Here is a 19051-nt window from a genome sequence, read left to right as displayed (position 1 = left end):
CTGCCCTGTGCAGGGAATCCAATGCCCATGTCTCTTGTAAAAATAAAATGTCACTATTTTCTGTATACTCCATCCATTCGGCGTCTCTGAGATTCCTATTTAATCCTGCTACATTCCAGGATGGTAATCTTAAGGCTTCGTCACATTTTCTTCCTAAATTTATTATATTTAACCTTTCATCACTATTATTTAAATCAAGGGGAGCATGTACAGACATTGATAATGTCCAATTCTTGCTTCTCATCCCTAACACTTATGCACGACCTATATATGTTATGATCTACTCGCTTCCCCAATCCCTCCTCTTGATACTGTATATTAATGGTGGGTATTTCTCGCCTGTTTCTATTAATTGTATTTTTTTCTAGATAAAGATTTTTGCTGACGACCTCAGTTGGTTGTCATTCTACTGCGTCTAGTGTAGATAGAACTTGGAATCTATTCGAAGATAGTATTGGGGCGTCGTCAAAATCTGTTGACCTTAGATTAGGTTTATAGAAATACCCCAGTGGGAGAGCATGTATGCTGGTATTTTGTATAAAAGTTTCCTCTCTGGTATTCAGAAGTGATCTAACCAGCTGCGGCCGACGGAAATTTACTATTATGCAATCTCCGTCTATATTTTTAGGGGAATCACCGACCCATCCTACTCTTCGGACCATCAAGATTTCATTAATGTGTCTTGGGCTGAATTTTTTATGTTTTGTGAGCCAATCTGCTGTTTTATTTCGTAGGGTCATCCATGACTCATTTTGACCTATTTTTAACACCGTAACCCCTACCAAGATTAGGACATATGGGCATGCGGTAGGCCAATGACATCAAAACTTGGAGCCAAGGAAATATCTTTTGGATTTTTGGTTCTATCTAACCCTACCCTCCTCATGGGTTGATTTAGAGTTCCATTTCCATTCAAGGTATCTGTTCCCCTCATAATGGCCTCACTATTCTGTGCCTGTTCCCGTGAGCCCATTTCCCTATTGTCACTTCCTGTTGTCAATTTATGTGCAAAAATGTCTATAGGCCCACTATTCAGTCCGGTAAACTCGAGGGGCGAGGTTCATCTAAATTCTTTAGATTTCCACCTCTTTCGGCGATGCAGGGAGTACTTCTTTCTGCTTTCTCTTTCATATCACCTACAAGTACTGTTAGCTGATTTATCTTTTGCTCCATGCAGTCTGATCTCTTGTCTATTAAGCCACTTATCTGAGTTAGCATCGCTTTTAGTGCTGTTTCTAATATCCCACTAATTACTCGTTTTAAACCCTCAAACTTTTCATTTTCTATTTCACTGGTTGATGTAAAATCCACTTCTGTCTGTGTACTACATGTTTTTAACGGCTCCCCTGGTTGTTCCTCTGTTTGTTGATTTTTCTGCGAGTTAGACCGTAAACCCCTTTTTTTCTTAAATTCTGAACCCCCCAGAGCGTGCTTTTGTCTCGCTCCAGGGGCCCTTCCCTTAATCTTATCTATTTGTTTTACGGGTTGTGGTCCAATTTCTGTGTTCAAACTAATATCATCGGCAGATGCTTGATTTAGGGATGATGAAGTCAGGTTTAACGGGGCCGATATTTCAGATCCGTTATGGATTGTTATCCCTGGTTATAGCGGTATATTTGCTTCTCTATGAAGTGGAAATAGGGAAGGGTCAATAATAATCGTCTCTCTGTCAATTGGATCTCGTGGGACAGCAGGGACTCTGCTCTAATTAGGAAAGCATCTAAGGTGCCTGCTGCACCTTTACGTTTATCCATTCTCCCGGACTACTAACTGTCTATGGGGCCACAGAACTTAGGATACGGGCCGCACCACTCAAGAGTAGATAACCTAACCGACCAACCGTGTAATGTGGTGTCGTCAGCCCTACGTGTTAGTGCCTGCTACTAGAAGATACAGCAGCACCCAATCTAGATCCTCTCACAAGCCTAGAATGTATCCAACTTTGGGTTGTACCCCCAATGTCTAATTGGACAAATGGCAAATTACAATATAAAAGAATCCACAGTCCAACAAATCTCAAGTTCTGAGGTCTTATAAGTCCCAGTTCGATAACATTAGGAATATCAACCCCAAAACAGCCTCGTAATACAATTCAACCAGTCATTTAGGGTCTGTCAGAAATGGTTGGTGTGTAAATGTATTAATGACTAGGATTGCCTTTTTACCTTTAAATAGAGCTGCTCATTCCTTATTTTCCTTTCCCCTACTGATGCCGGCATGATATGTATTTTCTTCTATTGTCTTTTTTATGTGACTTTTATGGTTTTATTTTGAACCGAAATAAAGAATAAATTAAATAAAACACTCAAATATTTGTGAGGTGATAATTCATTGTTAAAAAAAGCGCTCTCCAGCGTAAAAGAGAGAAAATGGCAAATGACCCTGAGAATTATTCACACTGGATGCAGTTCCAACTTCTTAATTCAATCAAAAGACCCTTTCTGTACTCCTCTCCCCTGCTCCTTTCTCCACACGTCACCACCCTTCGTTCAAATTACTGTAGATCAAACTATATAAAAGTATTCCAGCTTCAACCAAGGTAGGTAGGGAGGAAGGAAGGAAGGAAGGAAGGAAGGAAGGGAGGAAGAAGGGACTGAGGGAGGAATTAAGGAAGGAAGGATTGTGCTGTAAAGCAACGTCCTCCATAGTGGAGCATAGTTTTTGCATTAATTCTTGTGCAGAGAAGCTTCTTAAAACACAAACAAATTCTTCTTTCAAAGAGCTCGCACTTTTGAATGCTGAATGACCTGGCACTGGCAATATGATTTCTTAAAGTCTGGGCTCACATTCCTCATTTTCTTTTTTCTTTGACCAGTCTCAAAGGAAGGAGATATGCACAGTGGTGGCTCCTCCATGGGGGTGTGGGGGCATCCCCCACACTGCTTTCTTGCATTGTGAGAAGGCAGAAACATAAAATGTTAAAACTACCATCTTATGTTTTTGCTTCTCACACTGCGAGAAAGCAGAAGTGCCTGGTTGGGGGAGGGTGGGTGGTCCTGCACGAGGGTGGGGGGGGTTAGGGGTGCATGACGAGGGAGGCTGCCAAAAACGCGCCAGGAGCTGAGGCGGCGGCGTGGGATGCGGTCACGGAGGAAGGTAAGTAAAGTTTTTTTTATTTAATATAGATTCCCCCCCCTCCCGTGCGACCCCAACCACCCGTTTTGCAGGCCGCGACTGAAACCATGTTTATATGCAGTCAATTATATGGTCCTGATGAGTTTCGTTGTAATTGCGTTTATTGTGGAAACGGAAGTTGGCTGAAAACTGCACTTACGAGTTGCTTTCTGTACACAGATTTTGCCAATAAAAACATGGTGAAATGCTGGGAAATGTGGAAATCGACTCAGAAATGCTGATTTCTGTGGTAATTCCTCAATCTTAATACAGAATTCTATGCACATTCCAGCACAAGGACAAGCCTATCCCTGTATTGAGGACATAAACAGAAGATTTTGAGGACAATCTCATAATAAGTACATAAAGCATTCTTCAAATGCACAGTATATACGTTGCTTATTATGTGCATTTCACACACGCACACTTCCTGCATGTAAAAGTGCAAATGTAGGGGTAAAAACAAGAGTGTCAGAGGATAGCAAAGTTCTGGCGTACACTGGCTGGCGTACACCACAATGGGGGTAGTGTAAAGTGTGCACAAAGTGCCGTAAGCGCATTAATCCTTGTTGTTGGTCAAAATGCCTGTCCGAATGCACAGCCTGGATGTAAAATCTTTACACACAAGACCTAATCACAAGCATGCCAATCAGCAATGCTGCAACACACAAACACAACACACTTAGAACGTCAGGGCGAAAATCAAAATGACTGTATTTGCATCAAAACACCTGTTAGCATAATGCAGTGTCAGGGCCAACAGCGCTGTATTCACCACATGACATTGAGTTTTGAACCTAGGCGGCGTATGGCCATTTTGACTGGATCTGCTTCACTGCACCCTTCAGCAATTACGAAAAAGCCAGACCAACTGTTTTCACCAGTGCTTGCTTGTGTATGTTTGTTAGTACTTACTCTTAAATTTCATTCTGCTCAGCGCAAGTGAAAGGGTCTTAATTTCATATTCTTAGTATTTGTGTCGTTGTTATGGTCACTAAAACGGTTACATTCATGCAAGTAATTTTATTGATCTGCTTAACGTGTGGCCTTTCAGCCCGGCACTGGTCACACGGGCAGAGCTTAAACCAGTTTGTGTATGGTGTGTGCTTGTGTGTGTTTGTGTGTGGTTGCGTGTGTGCGTGTGAGAGAGTGTGGAGAGAGAAAAATAATATTTTTTCAGTGATATGTATGCTCCATCACGGTAGGGATTCTGGTGACAAAGTACACAAAGACTGCTTTTTGTATTTGTTATACTGCATGTTTATTTCAGGTGCAATTAGCTTTAATAACGTACGTATCTTCCGCAGAATAATGTTTATTAAAAACAGTATGTGAAACGCTGGACAGTGCGCTTCAGTTGCAATTAGTAACAATAACAACATGTTTAGTTATGTCAGTCACAAGGTGGAGATTTTCTGATTACTTTGAGACACCCATCTGTAGAAGATGGAGCATTTCTGGCAGGCCTTTGTCACTGACAAACCATGGAAGCAAGATTCACACTTAATAAATGTGAAGTTAAAAACTAAATTAGCTAAACTAAATTAAAAGGTATTTTTTTTAAAAAGAAACCCAGATCGATTCCGTTCCTATATATACACACAGAGTTGCTACTTTAATTAAATGCAACGCTGGGATTACCTTCTCAAGGTAGGCTTGAAAAAGAAAAAAAAAAAAAGCTATGGAGCAGTAATAACACGGAAGACAGGATGGTTGGTCGGACGGCGTCATTGTGCAGGTCAGGCGCAGCACTTTGTTCAGCCACTCAATGGTATTAACATTGGCAAGGTGTAAGTGGACATTTGCAAATTAGTCGAAAGGGGTTTCTGTGCCCTCAAATTCGCTTGAAAATGCACCGTTTGTTTACTCTTTTTTCAAAATTTTCTCGGGGGGGAGAACCCCCCCCCCCCCCCGAAAGTTGTTCGAGCTTGCTCGCTACGCTCACTAGCCACAGTGCAGTACGACTATTATTTTACGCCCAACACTTTCAAATGTCACCAGCCGCCATTGGATATGCATGGAGCCTAAATGAAAAATCACACAGGACTTGTGATGTTACTATAGCCTGTGCCTTCTCCAGAACAGCGCCTTTTATTCACAAGTTCTGAAAGAACATTATCATTATATAGGTAGGACTGTCTTTGGAATGAGATCTGATGAGCTCCAGCTATGGGTAAAATGCTACCATTTAATGCAGGGTCCGTAAGGCAAGTACCTTTAGTAAGTTACTAACAAAGACTTCTAAAGAAACCACTATTTGCCTCTTTTGTATCAGAGCAAGCCCCCCCACTGCATTTTCACATGACTGGTTGCCAACAACTATTCTATCACCTGGCAGGGGTTGGTAGGGCAATCCAAAGCGCTTCTAATATCATCTTCATTTTATACTGTAACTTTTCATTCAATATTTTAACTCAGTCATCTTTAAGGCCTGGATGTTCAATAAGTTCAGAAGAAAGAACTTATTTCAAAATATGAGCCTCACTTAAATCCTTTGATTTAATAAAGAGAAAGTACACAGAACACAAACCCAAAGAATCAACCACCTCAACAGGAGCGAAGCCTGTAGAGGGAAGCAGGAGGATAACAGACATAGAAGACATTGGCTTTTTCTTACAGCACACCTAACCAGATTTAAATTTTCCTCAGGTATTAATAGCATTGTCTAATGCCTGTGACTGTAACGTTACTAGTCTTTCTCTAAATTTCTCAGGAAAAGGTAGAGAACCTGCCGGTCCCAACTTTTACATTAAACACTCTCTCACTGTTTTACGGTGCAGCTCCACCCCAGCGCAATTTACCTTGTTTTTCATGCTTAGCCATAAGAGCACTGCTCCTGTCAACTCAACTGGAAACAGGACTTGTGTTGGAATCCAGTTTCTCCTTGCTATGGGCACAGTCATCAGAGTATTAGTGTGATTCAACAGTTGAATACACTTGTCAGGCACTTTACCAATTGCAAATATCAAGGTCTCTGTTGATGCAAGAAAATTTAGGAGAGGTTTTCTGTCAGCCAAAACTAGCCTTGTGCTACAACATTTCCTTGTCTGTAATCCGTGATGGTTTAATGAGATGTAGGAGGAAAGGAATTAGATGCTGGGCGAAAGGAGGTTGATGTCAACAGTTGCAACTAGAAAGCTGAGAGACTTCCCAAGGGTAAGGTTTCAGCTGTGAAAGTAGCACTTTATTGTAAAGTGCAACACTGGCAGGAGCTGGCAGTCTTGTATTTCAAGCATGGTACTACAACACAAACATAGTGGGGGAACGTTTTGGGATGTACGCAGTGAGACACAGTTTGCATGGTGTTGCAAAACCTTATGTGAGATTGGCTTGTGGATGAGAGGCCGGGGATGGAACAAAGTTAGGAGGGCAGTGTGACTCATAACACTGGATAGCGACTTCTATACTATGTTTTACCCAAAGTGCTCTATTGGTGGTAGGGTGGGTGAACAGCCTTGGACCTAACACAGAGGAGTGTAAAACATTTATTTCACAACAGTGATCAATAATGGACACACGACTCAAGAAGGAAATCCAGACCAATTTTATAAATTACACTTTGTTTACTTTTTATTTTAAGACCAAGATCTTCGCATTCAGGTAAGTTTTTAATTAAAAATACTTTGCACTTTTAAAAAATAGACACTTAAAATGTTTTCAATCATGTTAAATATTATCCTATGCCGAAAACAGCTTTGCGGTTTATCAGGTAAGTGCGCAACTTACAGTTCAAGTCTTCGAGGCCGAAAGTCAGCAAGGGCCAGGTGAGTACCAAAACTGCACAACCAGCGGCACATGGGCAGCCGAGTGCAGCGGTCAAATCTGAGTTTGGCTCAATGCTTTCCAAAATAGACGGGGGTGCCTGGTGCCACACTGCTTGCAGCTAAGTAGAGCAGTTTCAGGGGTTAGACTTTGGGGGTTAGGTTAAGCACAGGGGGAGCCACAAAGCAGCATAAAACATACACCAGAGGCACAGGCGTGGCCGAGTGCAGGGTGCAAATTAGACATCAGATTCCCATTGCTTTTCAATCGGGATTCTTCTTTCGGCAAAGAGGCTGTAGGAGTGGCACCGGAGGTTGCAGGAGAAACACCAACAACAGCAAAGGTAAGTAGAGCTGTAGGGGGTCATAGGGGCACCATCGGTTCAGCTCACTCAGGGCTGGGGCAGGGGTGCCTTTCAAAGTTGGAGTCTTCTTATTGGAACCGGTCATGGTCAGGGGTGGATTTTTTGAATTCACACTGCAGGTACCGTCGTGGATGTCAGGAGCAGTCAGCCAATGCTGGGCACGAGGTCAGGATCACTGGGGAGACTTCACTGCACAGGTGAGCCACTCAGGTTGTGAGCGTCAGGTGCAGAGTGGACAGGATCTGCCTAAATCCGAAGTCCTTGGAATTGGTTTCTTCTGGACTGGTCCGCTGTCCACGGGAGATTGGAGTCTTTTTCTAAGGCAGCAGTCCTCCCAGGGTTTTAAGAGGTCGCTGGCAGCAAGACAGGTCACAGGTTCGCAGAAGCTGGAGACGGGTTGGTAGGGCTGGGACCAAGGCAGTCGTCGCCTTCAGTCTTCTCTGCAGGATCACCTTCTTTCTTCTTACGTCACTAAAGATCTAGTTTCTAGGTCTGGGGGAGCCTCCTAAATACTAAATTTAGGGAGCGTTTTAGTAGTACGCAGGGCCAATGGGTGGCTTACCTCGGGGGACAACACCCACTATTGTGCCACCCTCCTCTGGGAGGGGGCATTGACCTACCTTTGATTGGAGGGTCCCCTCATCTTCAAGATGGAGGGGACTGAACAGTGTGCTCAACTTCGCCTACTCCACCAGAGGGGTGGAGTTGGAAAAGGTGGACACACCTCCTAGCCTTTCTAAGTTTTCCAGCAGGTTTTCCCACCCTAAGTGGGGGTGTAAACCGGTGGCTGCCATCTGCTGCTAGCAGCAGAGGCTGGGGGTCGCATTACAAAGGTGGCATGCCTTTGAAGCTTCCGCTTCGAGCACTGGCCCAATCTGGGGAGAGACGTTTTGACACCTCTGTCCAGATGTGAATTGTTTCTGGTCTCAGAGAGCAGACGCTCTCCACCCAGGTGTCCAGAATTATGTATGGGTGTGGCAGGCTGCTTAAAGCTAGTCAGTGCCCAAAACAGGGTCGGTAAGTTTTCAGTGGGCATCTCTGAGATGCCCTCTGAGTACATGTTTTAATAAATCTCAAACTGGCATCAGTGTGGATTTATTACAAGGAGCTGTTTATTACCAAACACTCCTGGGTTCATGGTGCTGTGGAACTCTAGCTATCAAGTTCCCAGCCCATGTACTCTCTATAGCTTCCCTTGCACTTCCAATTTATTAGGGAATAGATCCTAATACTGTGAGGGCATATCTGCTCATGCAGAAATGCCCACACCTAGGATATAGTGCACCATGCATTAGGGCTGGTAAGGCCTGCTAGAGGGGTGACTTACCTATATTTTAGGCAGTGCTAGCTGGCATGGCACAAAAGCATTGTCCCATGTCGACTTGATTATTTTTTGTTTCACCTCACAATGACATGTCTGCTGCAGGGGCAGTAGCATGGTCCTAGTGAGAGGGCCCCAGGGGACTCTGTTCAGCCTCCAGGCCCTAGGTACAACTTACTAGGGAATTACTGGGGGGGCAGAAGTACTAATTGTGGACATGTTTTTAGGGAAAGAACACAGGTACTGGGAACCTAGACAGCAGGGACCCAGTACTCCACAGTCAACGTTGCATCAAAAGCCAGGGAAAAAGTGTGTGTTTGGGGGAGGAGGGGTCCTGCAACATAACCCCATTTTCTCACACTCCTCAAAACCAAAGAAGGGAAAACCATAAACCAATTCCAGTAGACTCGTCTGACCACTTTCACATCCCATTTTCTGTACACTCCTTAGAAAAGTTAACCAAACGACAGCCCGAGACCAAATCAATTGGTAAGAGACATTAATATACTTACATCAGTTGTACACACTATACCTACAGAGCAATCAATCAATATCATGAAATCTTACTACAAAGATAAAATGAGGGATTACAGATAGGACTGCTGATCAATCACTTAAAACCAAAAAATCTCAACTCTCTGGTTTTCTAGAGAACTAAACAAATGTAAGAAAATCCTCTAAAACTTTCAGCAATATTCATCCTTGAAAAATGTGAAAACATTTTGCACAACTTATCTTTAAAGTTCTATCTATCAAGAAAAAGAGATACAGTAGGCTAAAAAGAAAATGCACATAAAGGCTAGTCGAGACTGTGAAACAACACACCCTTACCAAACCAGACATGGCACCCACCTCTTTCAATGAGGAATTAAGGAGTTCTGAACACTTCTTCATTGAAAAGTTGAAGAAACTATCTCTCCCTACCTCACCATGTGCAGCCGCACCGCCTTCTTCTTAGAGCACATTCCCAATACACTTCTTAATGTAAAGAGAGCCTCAGTTACTCCATACTGAAGCAACCTGATAAAAATTTCCTTAGCTCAAGGTACAGTCATAGAGAGTTTAAAAATAGGCCAGACTTTGCATTTGCTACCAGAACAAAAATAATCAGTGGACGGCCCCAACGATCTGAACATGTTTTGCCTGGTCTCAAAGCTTCCTTTGCGGGCAAAGGTTCTAAGAGCTGTTAGAGACACAATTCAAAAATTTCCGTGAGAAGAAAACCTGCTGGATGAGCTCCAATCAGGCTTCAGGTTGAATTGTAGAATTGAAACAGCTTTTTAACAACAAAGAACAATGTTCTTCAGGGTTTAGATAAGGGCAACTCCAGTCTCCTGATTGTCCATGAACTTTTATTACCCTTGACACAGTAAACCATCACATGGTCTTAAAAAATCTGGAAAATAGAATAGGTATCAATGGGGCAGTTCTCAATTGGTCAACATCATACCTGAAATCGGCGTCAACTGAAATTGCCTTTTCAACCTAGTCAAGCTCAAATAAGAAGTACCCTAATGCTCCATTTTCCTTCCTACCATCATTAATCTATGCATAGGAGCCACTAGCCTTCACACTTAGCCTCACCAGAATCTCTTAAAATGTCTATGCCGACACTGAATTCCACCTAAAAGTCGCCACCCTCCTCCCCCAATGGACATTCAATAATTAGCCAATGCCTGGGAAGTCAACCCAGACGGGATGCCTTGTCACCACTTGAAGCTTGATCCTCTTAAAAAAGAACTCCTCCTTATATTTCTGCATAAATCTTCAATCCCAATATTAAGATGGCTGAATTCAGTTTTAAGACTAAACTGTAACCCCAACATTATGGAGACCACTAGGCTTACTTTAGACCAGAGCTTTCCAAACTCTGTGTCGCGGCACGGTACTGTGTCGCCTGCCATGTGTGGGTGTGTCGCACGAAGATGCGTGGACGAACTCTAGACGCAGTCTACTCATCATGAAGGACGGTACTGCGCATGTCAGTGACGCAGTACCTGTTTCTGCAGAAGGTGGAAAGGAGGAGCATAGCGCTGCCATTCTCCCGCGGGCTCAGCGGTGAGTAATATACTGTCATGATTGTTAGGGGATGGGTGATGGAGCTGTTAGCTTTTGCCCTCCAGTGGGCCATTATGGGCACAGCCTGGGCCCGTACAGTGGTCCGGTAGTGAAGCAGGCACAGTCAGGGGTCTAGGCCCATTCCCCGAATCGGCATGACGCCTCATGGTGTTGGGGGATGTGGCCGCCTGGCTTCTGCCCTCCAGTGGACCATTACTGGCACAGCAAGGGGTTCTGGGCCCGTTCTGGGTTACAGGCACAGCCAGGGGTCTAAGCCCGTTCCCCGAAACCTACTAGATTGATAGGATTTTTTTGCAAGATCAGGAATGGGCTGCTAGCATTTATTAATACAAGAATGAGTGACAGAATAACTTCTGTTATGGTATCGTCTAACGGGCGTATTTCTGGTGGACAATGAAGGCAAGGAAACAGGCCAATTATAAGAAAAAGTATGTAAGCCATTAATTTTGAAAAACAGATTATCTTAGCGTGTTTTTTTTAAATAAGGTTTACTCTACTATGCTTGATTTCCATGCCGTATGAGACAGAACTTTGTTGTTGTTGCAAGCACATCAAGGTATACTTGAATGTTTAGTCTGCTATTAAAACTCAAATCATCATGCATGCTTAGTTTGAAGGATGCCTGGGTGACAGAACCTTGCCCCATTGGCTGAAACATATGTAGTTGTTCTTGCTAGTAGGCTAATAACTCAATGATATCAGTCACTAATATAAAAGAGTGAAACCATAGGTTTGAGGAAAATAAATGTGCTAGCTAGGTAGACATAATACAGTGAAACCGTAGGTTTCAGGAAAATAACTTTGCTAGGTTGACCAGACCTGGACCGGATGCATTGATCTTTGTATAATTTACAAGTCTGAGTTGTAGCTGGATAACTACATTGTCTCTTGGAGACCTTAAAAAAAGATTTGAAATGTCTAGTTCAGTGGTGAATGGATGGGTGAGTTATCTATGCATACATTCAAACCTAATCCTGGCAGTACACTTGCGCTCAGCAGCAGGTAAATTAACTTAAATATAGTTGGTATAAGTTGACAAAAGTTATACATAACATTTATCCTTTTCAAAAGTCCAGCTACTTTAAAACTCCTAAGAGTCTTTTTGATTGTAGAAGACGTTTTATTAAATGCATTTTTCAAAGTTACAAACAACTTTTATAATATTTTACCATACCGTTTTTTACAATTTTAAAGTAATGTTTTATCAATCACTATGAGCATTGAGGCTACTGAACTAAAATTATAGGCTTTTTGACTTGTAAAACTGAATTACTGTGTCGCGAAATGATGCATGTCTAAAAATGCAGTTAATTTAACATCCGGTTGGCTAGTTAAACTGAATTACTGTGTCGCGAAATGATGCATATCTAAAAAGTGTGTCACCAATTTGAAAAGTTTGGAAAGCACTGCTTTGGACAAATACTGTTGGTTGCAAAGACACTTCAACGCTACAGAGGGCTACATTTCAACTCAATCAAACCTTGTTTCCCGAATTCGGATTTTAAGATAGTAATGCAGTCCACATACTGTGTAAACGTGACTATGGCATATGACTAATTAAAGGTGTCCCAAACTGCATATAACCCCCTCTTAGAAAACACTCATACAGCTACTAGACTGCCCAAGGAAACAAGAAAATTCTAAAATACTACGGGCATCCTGGTCTCTTCTAAATGGATCCCTATAGAAGTCAGGAACATTTACAAACTTGCCTTTATCACATATAAAGTTGTGTTTCAAAGTACTGCTTGCTACTTTGTACGATAACTAACCAAGGACCCAAACACATCTGAGCAAGGATAATATTTTTCTGGAAACACGAAGATTCAAGTAAGTGTACCAAAGGGTGCCATTAGAACAATATCATCCTATGATCTTTTGAAGTAAGAGCGAAAAAAATTGTTATTTCAATGCTACTTCAAAACGTCAAAGAGCACTACCTCTCTGCTGCTATTTTCGGAGAAGGTTAATGTGACTTTGAACTTTCTGACATAACTGCTTGAGGTTAAAGTATTATGTTGACATTTGTATAGCTCACATTTTATCGGATCAATTTAACTTCATTATGTGTCATATCTTATGACCCTTAACTTACCGTTATTTATACATATTTATTATACTATTGGCTATTAACTTGTGTAGGAAACTGATCTTTTGTGAATTGCTCTGTCAAACTACGGGTCTTGTCCACACTGCATAAACCTGATTATAAATAAATAAAACCTACATCAAAGCAGCTAACCATGCAATTGAAACACAGACCAAATGTTCTTCTGATCACTAATAAGGAAGCCGATGAGGGACAGGTTGGAACCGAACAGGAGGTAGCTATAATTGTAAAACTAGCCTTAATCCTATTTCTAACCCTACATGTAAGGTTTAAGTTAGGTTAATGGTCCAGGTTTCTGGTTTCATGTTCAGGCCTTGGCCAAAGACCAAACCCTGTGAGCAAATCCAAATAGGCTTGTCTAAAGGATGTGCCACGCTTCCTTGTGGACAGATGAAATAGGCTACAATGGGATGAAATGACACTGCTGGGACCCCATAGATACTTTAGGTAAGGGCCATGACATATAACAAAATCAAAAAGAACCACTGAAAATCAGCTAAAGGGATGTTATGGTTATTTACTCAGATCACAAGATAACATTGGCGAGTAACAAAATCAATATACAGTCCACTTCAGTTGGATGAGAATCACAGTTGTGTTCATCAACCTAAAAAACAGTATTGTGATCTATGCAACCATAAACCCTTCTAATGCACTCCATGCCCTTAAAAATGACTTCACAAATTAGATCAACAACATCATCATTAAACTGAAAATTATATACCTTCTACACGTCTGTTGATTAGACCTGGCTGAATGTGACATCACATGCATTCTCAAATAATGCCGTACACACATACACAGGACATCACAAGTTACAAACAAATCATATTTTGCACAATTGCAGTTGACAGTGGAAACACAGCCGTGTTTTCAATATGCACTTATGAGAAACAGACATGTTGGATAATGGTTCACAGTCCAGTCCAAATAAGTTAAAGGTTTCAGTGATGGTAGCAACCTTGGCCCAACTTTGGTACCTTGGCTTGAGCAACAAGACAAACCTCAGAGAAATTATACTTTCTTTTTCTTACCCATAGGCACGTAAACACACAGTATACAGCCTCACACCACAGTTAGTCCTAACATTTTTTAAGAGACTCAGGACCTTAGAGAAACGTGTTCCAAGAGAGTTTTGTACATGCTCTGGGTGACTCTTTGCTATTAGTGCTGTTGAAAAACATTATTTTGTCAACCATACAGTTTTAGGTGCTATGTTGATAGGAATTGGTGTGTTTTGCTTAACTGTAATTCGGCAATGAAAAGCAGTTAAGTAGAGGGGTGAAGCATAGTGGGAGTACAGCGACGGGAGTGGAGAAATAGGACATTACTGAGGTGTAGGTGAGAGGGAATTCTAATTGTTTTAAGAGCCACACACTGATTTCTGTATGGTCTCTTTTTCTGTGTGTATTTCAGTTCTGGTGTTTCTATTGTCTTCCGTTGATGTAGGTTTGTTGTTAGGCATATGATTTGTAAAATAGTGTATGCATTTTGAATATCATAGTCTATTTTGAGTGCTCCACATGTCCATATGATTGTGTTGGGTTTTTACACTTGTGGCAGGTGCTATGGTATAAGTGTAGTATTTCATGTTGTATTTGTTGTATGCATACAAAGCATTAGTGGTTACAAGTGCAATTAGTGAGACCCGTTATGATCTCTGCAGCTGTACAGCAATCATTTGGCTACTGCGTTCGCCATAGGCTTTGCTATTAGCCGGAGAGTTTGTTGTTGGTGCATTTAATTTTCATATGTGGTGGTATTTGTATTTCATCAGTGAAATAAACTGCGCTAAACACCTTATATTTAGCATGTTGATATATTACTTCCATTATATCATGCAACTTTACATCAAGTGATGCACTGGATTGTCTTTTGATTTTGTTGACTTGAGCACCTTCATTAAGTTCCATTATATTGCATTCAGGTTTTCTGCTACTGAATATATAGTTAGTAAGGTGCTTTAAGGTATGAGTCACTCATACTGCTCTGTTGAGTGCTTTATAAGCAAGCTTACCCTGTGCTATCAAGCGAGGTGATTTTCGTGAACAATTGACTGCAGACTTATCCAATCTGTGCCTTACGTTGCTGCATGATAGGATCGCGTCATCTTCATCGATGGCATCATGAGTACTTTCTTTTACACACCCTTCATCCATATCATCATCCAGACCTATGACTGGAAAAGAAAATACTCGACGGTCATCCCTTGAAACATAAGATCTTTTGAATCTACTATATTATCAGCACTCCTACAGCCCATGTCAAAAATGCACTGCTCTCAATAATGCTAGATCCATCAACGATGGAGATCGTTGCCTAATGAGCATGTAAGACCATAAAATCCTAGTTACACTAAAATGATCTGGGTCTTGTGAGGTGCAACATCTAAAACGATAACCAGAAGAGTTAACAAAACTTGCAATATATGAAAACTGTCTCAAGAACCACAGGTCAAATAACACAATCAAGTTACTATAACTAGGCCCACTGGTTCCGAATTTAATTGCTACTTGAGCTACAATTGCACCGCCGGACATACTCACCTGTCATGCCCGGCTTTACAAGGCAAATAATAAATATGCATTAGCTGTGCTTAATATATGCACTACACACTTTTGAGGTGCTAGTCCAAGGACAGAGCGCTAGGCATACCAGCTGGCATTTTACTATTGGACATTTCAGAAAACCTTCCTTTATGGGCCAGGGATGAAATGGGTAAGAAGAACTACCAAAGTGGTGAGAAAGGAAAATGTTACTTACTGTGGAAGCAACTTTACGTGGTATATATTGTGATGTAGATTCACATGCTGTGCACACTCCTTCCATCTAGTGTTGGGTTCGGATGTGTTTAACTTGTTAAGTCTTCGAGTCACGAGGTTCGGTGACTGCATACTGAAGATTCATAGGGACATTGGCTACATTGTTAGATTGCTTTTCCACACAGAGGGACTGGATAGGAATGTAGCGTAAAGATACAGAAGATGACCACGCACACAAATATAGAAGGAAGGGCCTCTGCAACAACCAAAGTTTTAAGGGGAGTGGGTGCATGTGAATCTACAGCAATTCATGCAACAAACAAATGCTTACTGGGTAAATAACATTTTCTTTTCATCGCATATGTAGCGGTTGATACACATGCTGTGCACAGACTGTAAAGCAGTCCTCACCCTAAATTTCCTATCTCCGCGGTATGGAATGTATTGTATTGTATTGTATAAAATATTTGTATAGCGCAACTATCACCCCACGGGTATCCTGGCGCTTAGAGACCCTGATGACATAGAGCAGAACAGAACGGTTAGGTCGCTGAACAGGAATGTTGCTAGCAGTTTCTGGCAAATAACCAGGTCTTAAGGTTCCTCCTAAACATCAGCAACGAGTCAGCTCGTCTGAGGCTTATGGGAATTTCATTCCAAAGGCGAGCTGCTGCCGTGCCAAAAGCTCTGCCTCCCAGCTTTGTCAATTTCACTCTGGCAACAGACGCCAGGCCTTGGCTGGTGGACCGGAGAAGTCTTTTGGGCGCATACCAGGTAAACCGCTCTTGAAGGGGAAGCGGGCCTGTGTCGTGTAAACCTCTGTAGACAAGGCATAGAGATTTGAAACTGACTCTGTCCTTGATAGGTAGCCAGAGTAAGTCCCTCAGTGCCAACGTCGCAGAGGAACTGCGATGTCTCTTGAGGGCCAGTTTGGCTGCCATAGACTGGACTCTTTGCAGCCCCTGCAGAATGTATTTAGGTGCGCCCAAATACAGGGAGTTACAGAAGTCCAGTCTGCTCATAATGATGCTGCGGACCACTAGTGGTCTCACTTCACTTGAAAGTAGAAGGAGGATTTGGCGGAGGGCTCTCAATAGTGCAAAACATATGCCGATTGTTTTATTTGCCTGGGTTCTCATTTGAAGGTCTTCATCCACCATGACCCCCAAGTTATGAACCGTCCTGGCTGCCACTAAGGGTTCATCCTCTGGTCGAAGCCTAAATTCGTCCGTTAACTGTCTGGACAGTTGAGCTGCACCACAGAACAGCAACTCTGTTTTCCCAGCATTGAGCTGAAGGGAGTTAGCCCCTAGCCAATCTGAGATCTGCCCCATGCACGCTTGGAAGGAGCTCATGGACAGTGCGTGCTTTCCTTCAATGGAAAGTAGCAATTGGATGTCATCGGCGTAGTTGACAACATCAATCCCGAAAGATTTTATGATAGGGATCAAAGGGCTAAGATAGACATTAAAAATGATCGGACTTATTGCTGAGCCCTGAGGTACTCCGAAGCATACTGAGGACCAGGGGGAGACAAAAGGCAACATGCTAACTGCCTGCTGTCGGCCTGACAGATAAGATTGAAGCCACTTCAGGGCACACCCCTTCACTCCAATGCTCTCTAGTCTTGCCACCAGTACCGCATGACTGACCGTGTCGAATGCGGCCGACATATCCAGTAGGACCAACACTGACGAGGTCCCACTGTCGGCACGCATTCTCAACTTGTCCATTACAGTGATCAGAGCGGTCTCTGTCCCGTGCCCTGGCCGGAATCCAAACTGGTCTCTGTCCAAAAGGTGATTCTCTTCTAGATAGCATGACAGGGACTTGCTAACCAGCTTTTCCAAGATTTTAATAGGGAAAGGCAGCAGAGATATGGGTCGGAAACTAACTGGCAGCGTAGGATCTAGAGATGGCTTCTTCAACAGGGGAGTCACTAACTCTTGTTTCCAGACATCTGGCACCACTCCTTCTTCCAGGGATTGGCAGCATATGTGCCGCAAGGCCGGGAAGTGGATAGGGCCATACTCCTTCCAGATTTTATGAGGAAGAGGGTCAAGGGGTGAACCGGATGAAACCTCCTGCGCTAGGCTGATGAAAAGATCGTCTGTGAGAGGTTGGAAATGTTCCAGTGAGGTGATATGTCTGTCTTCCTTAATAATTGGCGATGTTCCACTAGAGGGAATATCAAAACCCCCTACAATTTTGGCCACCTTTTCGATGAAAAAAGTGACTATCTCATTACAGACTTTGTGATGCCTGAATTCTGTTTGCCGTGCACCCAGGGTTGCTGAGGTCTTTAACGATTTAAAAAAGGGCCTTGGTGCTGTTGGGCGCCTGTAGGATGGAGCTGGCATAGAACTGTGCCTTAGCTTCCCTGATGGCTTGGTTATATTGGGCTTGGGCTAGTTTGGAGGCTATTTTATCTATTTCAGAATATGATCTACTCCATCTTCGCTCTGCCTGTCGTCGGACGAAGCGGAGCTTTCTCAGTTCCTCACTAAACCATGGGGCATATGGTGTAGCCTTAATTTTAATTTTTTTCCTAGGGATACAGCCACCAAGCGTGTTCTTGATAAGATTGCTGTAACTGTTGTAATTCTCCTTTACTGAGACGTCAGGGTCGTGTCGAAATGGCTCAGTAACAAGAGGAACTAGACTCGATTTAAAAAAGGGCCTTGGTGCTGCTGGGCACCTGTAGGATGGAGCTGGCATAGAACTGTGCCTTAGCTTCCCTGATGGCTTGGTTATATTGGGCTTGGGCTAGTTTGGAGGCTATTTTAACTATTTCAGAATATGACCTAGTCCATCTTCGCTCTGCCTGTCGTCGGACGAAGCGGAGCTTTCTCAGTTCCTCACTAAACCATGGGGCAGATGGTGTAGCCTTAATTTTAAGTTTTTTCCTAGGGATACAGCCATCAAGCGTGTTGTTGATAAGATTGCTGTAACTGTTGTAATTCTCCTTTACTGAGACGTCAGGGTCGTGTCGAAATGGCTCAGTAACAAGAGGAACTAGACTCTCTTTTAAAAGTTTTGCCCAGTCTCTACCCCACCGAAAGGAGGTTGGTTTTCTTCCAGTCGATAAAGCACGGGGTAGAGTAATCCTAAAGCATATCAAAAAGTGGTCTGCCCAGCTTAGCGGGGATATATTGAGCACCTCAAGCTCAGACTGCTTGGCAAAAACCAGATCAAGCGTATGTCCTCCCAGGTGAGTTGGCTCTTGGATATGTTGTAATAGGCCACAGTTTTCACAGGTTTGATTTAGAGCTTGTAGATGATTCCCCAGGCTCCCCGTCTCCCAGAGATTGAAATCACCAAGTAATAGTAGTCTAGAGTGTGTCAGTGCTAGACCAGCAATGGTGTCGAGTAAGGCTTGTTGTTGATGATGATCTGGACCCGGGGGTCTGTAGCAGACCAGGCCGGTCAGCACTCTCCCTTTGGCTTCTTGTAGGGTAAAGCCCAGGAATTCGTACCCAGCTATCTCGTTTACCTGTAGCGGGGCACAGTCCCATTTATCTTTAAATATTATCGCTATC

General features: G+C 42.8%; 1 protein-coding gene across 2 annotated transcripts in view; it reads right to left on the bottom strand.

Annotated features, from left to right (window-relative positions):
* PHF3 (PHD finger protein 3) overlaps nt 1–19051 on the bottom strand; it is a 640592-nt gene that overhangs the window by 525836 nt on the left and 95705 nt on the right. Inside the window, exon 3 of one of the 2 annotated variants that reach the window (XM_085610899.1) lies at nt 14768–14929. The exons of the other annotated variant lie outside the window; for it this stretch is intronic. Within the exon in view, the coding sequence (XP_085467025.1) occupies nt 14768–14929 (162 nt within the window). The remainder of the gene's footprint in view (nt 1–14767; nt 14930–19051) is intronic. 2 annotated transcript variants of the gene reach the window in all.

Source organism: Triturus cristatus, chromosome 6, assembly GCF_964204655.1.
Source record: "Triturus cristatus chromosome 6, aTriCri1.1, whole genome shotgun sequence".
NCBI classification, from domain to species: Eukaryota; Metazoa; Chordata; class Amphibia; order Caudata; family Salamandridae; genus Triturus; species Triturus cristatus.
This window is presented reverse-complemented; position numbering and strand designations above follow the sequence as displayed.